This window comes from Vigna radiata, unplaced genomic scaffold (assembly GCF_000741045.1).
Source record: "Vigna radiata var. radiata cultivar VC1973A unplaced genomic scaffold, Vradiata_ver6 scaffold_304, whole genome shotgun sequence".
In the NCBI taxonomy this organism is placed as follows: Eukaryota; Viridiplantae; Streptophyta; class Magnoliopsida; order Fabales; family Fabaceae; genus Vigna; species Vigna radiata.
Genome location: NW_014543811.1, coordinates 251072 through 258629, shown reverse-complemented (window position 1 = coordinate 258629; position 7558 = coordinate 251072). Strand labels below are relative to the sequence as shown.

At 33.3% G+C, this 7558-nt stretch overlaps 1 protein-coding gene across 1 annotated transcript; it reads left to right on the top strand.

The window, feature by feature from the left end:
- The first annotated feature begins 1181 nt into the window (after positions 1–1181).
- On the top strand, positions 1182–3434 carry LOC106754920. Its single transcript, XM_014636990.2, has one exon. The coding sequence runs from the start codon at positions 1639–1641 to the stop codon at positions 3163–3165; it is 1527 nt and encodes a 508-aa protein (XP_014492476.1). The 5' UTR covers positions 1182–1638; the 3' UTR covers positions 3166–3434.
- The last annotated feature ends 4124 nt before the right edge of the window (positions 3435–7558 follow it).

Here is a 7558-nt window from a genome sequence, read left to right as displayed (position 1 = left end):
TTTATTTATTTTGATATACAATGTCCTTAATTTGCATACTTTTAAAATCATACCATATCCTAGTGTAAGATTACAAATTTCATATTTAACAGTGAAGTGAGTTATATATTTATTTTAACATTTATTTATTTTAAATATTAAATATATATTATTTTAAGTATGTTAACAATAAGTTATTATATTCATTCTAGAAATACAAAATCCGTCGACTCACTTACAAAATAAAATTATGATAAATTTTCATAAAATTAACAAATAAAAATATGAGTTATCAAATATAAGGTAAATTATACATAAATTAATATCACAAGCAAGTTTAAATTCATAAGATTATAAATAAAAAAGTTATAATAAATTATTTAATTAATTTCGTTGACCGCAAATCAACACATAAATTTAAGTATGAAATTAATATGTATTAAGAAATACTAATGGATACCTTCCACAACAATACTTGTAATAAGTATATTTTATTATATATTAACATTTGAGTCTTTTCTATTGTAAGCATTCAAAGTATGCAAACATCAACTAATTAGTCAAGATAAATTTAAAACATTTAATATTTGACCAATTGCATATTTTTTGGATCTGTAATAAATGCAAGTGTTTGTACTTAACATTGATGTATTTTTCATTCAAAGATTCTTAATAACATCTCAATCAACACAATGTCACTTTAAACCATAACATCATGGTTTATACTCACTTGAAAAACTTATGTCACTTTAAGCCACTTTTAATATAACTAATTAAAAGTATCTCATTAGAATAGAACTAAGAACTACCGTAATAATTATATAATTTGATATGCATATTAAACTGATAAATAATGTTCCTTTTGATGTTTGCTTCCTTTGCTTGCAATCTTTGAAATTAGATGCTTCACGAAAATTGAAAATTGATTTAAACACGAAAATCTTTGCAATCATTTTTAAATAATCTATCTTATGCAACACGAATATTGAAAATGTTAATAATAATATCAAACATTTTATAGATTTTGATGAACACGGTTCATGAAAGATGGACCCAGCTGGAAGCAAAAGAAAAAAAAAAATATCAAACAGTTTTGCATTGCCTGCGTGGACGTGACAAACCCTTTAACACCACATTACATTTGTCTCTGTCACGTAAGAAAAGAGGAAAAAGAAGAGTGACGTGGCAGGGGCATTCTTGCAATTTCAAAAAGTCTCCGAACCAATTGCGGAAAAGAGAATATTAGATTCCTTCGCTCTTCTTCCTTTATCCACGCAGAACAATCCGGTTTACTTTTTCATACGCGTTTCCTTCTTCTCTGCAAAAACCACCACCATCACCGAGTCACACTCTCCGAGTCATGAACTCGCTCTTCGTTTCTCCATAGCAAGCACTCTCTCACAACGTAGAAAAGAAAGCCACCGCATATTCATCTGTGAATTATGTTTTCCCGTTTTGCCCCTCGCTCACCTCTCTATTTCCCAATTTCTGCCACCCAACCTAAAACCCTAATCGGTGCCAACCACACTTCAGCTCGATTCTGCTCTCGATAAAAGGAAAAGCCATAATCCATCTTCGTTCCTTTTTAATTGCGCCAATTTTTTTGTTATTGATTGTTCTGTGAGAAAAAAAGGGAGAAGAGAAGTGCGGTTTTTTAGCATGGAACAGTCCGTAGGCAAGCCCAGTTCTCTCCGGAACTTTCTCGTACGGTTTCTCCTTTTCGGCCTTTTGATCATCGGCGTTCGTTTCGCTTACATCATCGCTGTTGCTGGCGAGTCTTGCAACATCGGCGACTTCTGTTTCTTCTCTCTGCCGCAGTCTCTCAGCCTCGTCATCGCCGGCACCGGTCCTCTCGCCGTCGAGTCTGTCTCCGGCGGCGGATCGCTGCAGCCCGAGCTTTACACCAGCAAGGACTGGATCAAAGGCGTTCGGTTCTACTCGTCTGCTTTTCAGGACCTGATTGCCGGCGGTTACCTTTCACTGCAATCGAAGTCCTTGTGCGTGGAAACGCCGACCGGACGCGACGTCTCCGCGCTGAGGGAGATCGGCGTGAAAGACGCCGTCGGAATTGCGCGGAAGGGGGTGAAGCCGCTTGTGAAGTTTGGCCGAGGTGAACGGATTCCTTTCGGCAATAGGACCTTCGATTTCGTGTTCTCCGGCGAGGATTCGTTCTTGCAGTCGGCGAAGCCGGCGGATTTCGCGGCGGAGATCGACCGGACGCTGAAACCTGGAGGGTTCGCAGTGTTCCATTTTTCAAACCCTAAAGATACGTATAGTTTTAATTCGTTCCTTGATTTGTTCCATTGTTTTAGAGTAGTGAAGTTGCATGGCTTGGAAGGCTTTGATTCTTCAATACCGTATATACGTGAAATTGTTTTGAAAAAAGAGTGTGGTGATGGTGCTGGTAAATTTGATTTTGGTGATTCAAATGGAAAATGTTACGTTCCTGGTTATAAGCATGATTTGGTTAAGATTGCTGAGCCTTTGATTTCGGAAGAGCCTTTAAAGCCTTGGATTACTTTGAAAAGGAATGTGAAGAACATAAAGTACCTTCCTTCAATGGCGGATATAAGCTTTAAGAACAGGTATTTGTATGTTGATGTTGGAGCTAGAAGCTATGGCTCTAGCATAGGGTCTTGGTTTAGGAAACAGTATCCTAAGCAGAACAAGACCTTCCATGTTTATGCTATTGAAGCAGACAAGACTTTTCATCAGGAGTATGCGTTGAAGAAGGGGATCACTTTGCTTCCTTACGCTGCATGGGTGAAGAACGAAACATTGACGTTTGAGATTCATCGTGATCCTGGGGAGCATGTCGAGGTTAAAGGCAGGGGGATGGGTAGGATTCGGCCTGTGCAGTCTTTGGGGAAGGAGGAGTTTGAAGGCGAAGTGGAGAAGATTCAGGGATTTGATTTTGCTGAATGGTTGAAGAAGACTGTTACAAAGAACGATTTTGTTGTGATGAAGATGGATGTTGAGGGTACAGAATTTGATCTGATTCCGAGATTGTTTAAAACTGGAGCTATATGTTTGATAGATGAAATTTTCCTCGAATGTCATTACAATAGATGGCAGAGATGTTGTCCTGGGCAGAGGAGTCCTAAGTATGAGAAAACATACGCTCAATGCTTGCAGCTCTTCAATTCCCTTAGACAAAGTGGAGTTCTTGTTCATCAGTGGTGGTAATTGCCCTATACGATAGTTGAAATTCCATACTCCTTCTGTAACGTTATTTTTTTTAACCTTCTACATGTTTCATTACAAACATTTTTTCTTCCCTCACTTGTTACGCAAGATAATAGATAAGTTTACTATGTTGTTTCAAACTCCTTCATGTAACAATTGCAACCGAAAATGAAATCATTTCTTTAAATCAATGGTACTTGTTGCCGGACTCTTCTTTTTATTGCCCCTTGTATGGATATGGAAATGGATAATTGGATTCTGTTGTCTCTTTTTTTCTCCGAAGTGAATTTAATTGTTGTAATTTGTCAGTGCTTTTAAATTATAAATTGAAATTTATAATTGTTGTGCGTATCATAAGTCAAGATGGTTATTTTTTCTTAAAGTTCCAATTCCCTGTATTGGATGACGTGGTTCGTTTCGTAATTTGAGAATATTGGTGATTTATGACATTTGATATGTCAATGTCATTGATCTGTACTCCTATATGCATATTGCTGAAAACTCAATCAATTGAAAAAATATCTGGAGTATGGAGGCAAATATGATCAACTTTCCTATATATCAGGTAGTTCTTTCCTTTGTAACTTTGAATTATCGTACAAAATATAACTAATCCACGAACCAATGAATAAAATATTGAATGTTTCTTAAGTTTTAAAGATATTAAATCTATTTACTTGTCCAGCAATATTTTCCTCAAATTATCAGGAAGATTTGTATGAGGATGTAGACGGTAGTTTATGCACCCATTTGGTTTCTTTTTCCTGGTAATTTTTGAGACATAAATTAGTAAAGAGTCCATTATTTTACTTTTGTTTTATGTTCTTTGACTACGTTAGGACATCATTATCTATCCAAGTCTGAACTTTATTATTCCTTAAATGGTTCTTTATTGGGGTTTCATGATGTGTTTATTGGGTATGCCATTGATTAACGCCGTTATGTGAGACTCAACCAGTGCGTTTTATGAGACTTCATTACTTCTTTTTATGTCCCAAGTTTCTAGACGTTACTTTCCTGGTGGGTGTGAAGATAAGTTCAATTGGCTTTTGATCGTATGTGGGGTTTTCGCAAAGGCTCATGGTAGTTGAAGAGAGACTAAATGCACACGGAAAAAAAAAAAAATCCCAATGTGTGACTCCATTATTAGTGACAGCTAAAATATGACCAAAATTCTTAAGTGTGAGTTGCAACTTAGCTGGATATTGATTACAATCAAGATTCCACATGGATGTGAACCACATGTTAAGTGAAGAAAAGAACACAAAAAGACAAAACATAACCGAAAAATACTTTATCATTGGGATTAAACCAATAAAACTGGTTCGATTTTTTTTTTTTTCTTTCTTGAGCTGAAGTGATAAGACTTTATCTTTTATTAATTATTGTATCTTAGTTTCACAACATGATCACTCGTTACTTGACATGGTGTGTGTTTGTTTCATAGTTATGTTGGACGGCACTCCAATCCAATACTACATTTACTTCTTTTTTTGGGTATTCAAAGTGTAAATTGTTTATTTAATGCAGTTTCAATATTTTCATAGCACACTTTTAATCAATCATTTTTTTCCCCAAGCTCTAAACTTGTGTTTAAAATAAATTAGTTTGAGATGGGATGTAAACAGTAACACTATTTTTAATCACTTTTCACAATGAGTTAAAATATGATTTGCAATGAACTTCATTCAATAATCCTAAATAGTGCGTATAATTCCTCTTTAAAAGGGTAAAAATGTATGAATTAAGCAAGTTTTAGCAATAGATGTTTTGAACAGATTGGGCTAACAAGCATAAATGCATAAACTTTTAAACTGGTAATGTCACGGGTAATATAACATGTCTTTTTTGGTGTTATAGTTAGCATGATGAATGAAGAAGTGTGACTTATGATCCAGCAATGTAAGTGGTGGGTTTTGTTTCAACATCACTATCATGAAAACATGACACCTCTCCTCTCCACTTTCCATTATCTTCCTTCACGGACTATGCTTGTAGCTGTTGGGTTTTTATCAAAATTAAATTTGTAATTATTCTAATCCATTCATAATCATCTTTCTTCCATATGGTGAAGCAATTTGATCAAGAAGTGAGAACCAAACATTCTTAATACTCTTCAATTAAACCATTATCATTTGTTAGTAACACAAAGTCTACAATGAAAAGAGACAAAATTAAGATTTCATTTTTGTTGTTGCTTCAATCAACTTATATAGTAAATTTCAATATTTTTAAACTTTACATTGTAAATTTAAATATTATCAATTGAATTTCAATTCATTTTTATATTTTTTAAATGAGTTTCAACTTTTTAATTTTTTTAATTGAGTGATTTAGCTGTTATTTTTTTATCATCATCTTACTAAAACTTATTTATTTATTAAGATTTGTGAAGTTCTCTAACAATATTATGTTATATTATGTTTAATGTAAAATATGAATTATTTTTATTTCTCTTATTCAAAAGATATTGAATAACGAAACTTTTATATTTTATAGTGATTAAGGAACTAATCAAGAAAATATTTAAATTTTATCAATAGAATAGAATAGAATTTATCAGTAAATTTTGTTGATATATTTAATAATTTTAATCATCAATAAAAATATTTATCATAAAATTTGTGAATAATTTAAAATTTTTATTATTATTGGATTTTTTTGATAAATTTAGTCAATAAAATAGATATTAAAATATTACTTTAGCTTTGACTATATTACGATAATGTTTGTCAATAATTTTTTTTAAATCTATTCATAAATCTGTTGGTAATTGAATTTTTTGAAAAATTTATTAGTAATTAAAGTTTTAAAATTTCTCACTAGTTGTATTATTTAAATTTTTATGGTAATTTTGTCGGTAAATTTATCTATAAAATAAATGTTAATTTGTTCTCAAATTTGGTAAACTATAATTAAAAGGATAAATATATTTTTAGTCATTTAAATTTCAATAAAAATTAGAATTAGTTTCAAAATTTTGGACAATTTAGTTCTTATATTTAGAATTGCGTTTAAAATTTCAAATAAATCTAATAAAATTTAGTTAAAAGAACTAAATTTACACATTTTTAAAGTTAGAAGACTAAATTGACCAAAGTTATAAAGATAGACTATTTTCAATTTTCGTTGAAATACTATCATGAATGCATTTAAAACATCAAATAAAACATGAAATACTAATATTGAAGTGAAAATGTGTCCAACGGTATAAACAAATCAAATACTGTCATGAAACGCGTTATTAATGTACTTACTTTTAGGTTGTTGCTCCTAAGAGCAACATTTATTGTTTTCGGTTTTATGTTTTGATTGTTTCCGTTAGGGATTGATTAGATCCCCCTCACCGGAACCCTTTATATAAAGGGACTTCCAGTTCTAGTGTTTTGTAATTTTTCAGATATTCATTAATAACAAAATAGTTCGATAGTTTCGTTTACCTCTTTCGTGCTTTTTCCCTTCTCTATGCTGGCCTGGGTCCATTGTTGCTGGTGGTTTCCCTGGAAGCTCCGCTGGTACACTCCCATGGTAGATCTTCAGATGGGTTTTCTCGAACACGATATTCCTCTCACTGTCTCACCTACCTTCTGACTACAAGAAAATTCTAGAGGAAGTCTTTTTCTTTTACGATTGGGCCAGAAGGCTTTTTGGGCCTTTCTTTCTTTTGCCTTGGGCTGTTTTCAATATGGCATCAGAGTAGGTTGCGAACCTGTTCTGCCTATGTTTCCACTGCAATCTTGATTAATCTTTTCTAGGTATTCTTTCATCATTTGCTGTCTCTGCCACTGCGAGTATGGAGCAAGTCAACAATCCTTCCAGTCCCTATTATCTTCACCTGGGAGAAAACCCAGGTATTTCGCTTATTTCACAGATTCTTGATGAATCAAATTATACTTCTTCGAGCAGAAGTATGAGAAGGGCGTTATTATCCAAAAACAAGCTAAAGTTTATAGATGGAGAGATCAAGAAACCAAAAAGAGAGGATCCTCTTTATGACCCTTGGGAAAGAAATAACATGATGGTATTGTCTTGGATTATCAAGACTCTCTCGGTTCAAATAGCNGAAAGTGTTGTCTACGTTGAGGACGCTCAAGAACTATGGGAGGAGCTAAAAGAAAGGTTTTCAAAGGGAGATCATTTTAAGTTCTCATATTTGTTGCAAGAAATACACTCCATCAAGCAAGGAGAGAGAAGTGTGAATCAGTATTTCACTAATTTGAAAATATTATGGGAAGAGCTGGAATTTTTGAGACCCATTCCTCGTTGTAGCTGCAAGATTCCTTGCAGCTGTGATCTTTCAAAGGCAGCCCACAAATACAGGGAGATGGAACATGTTATATGTTTCCTAAAAGGCCTTAATGATTGTTATAATACTGTTAGAACACAGATTTTG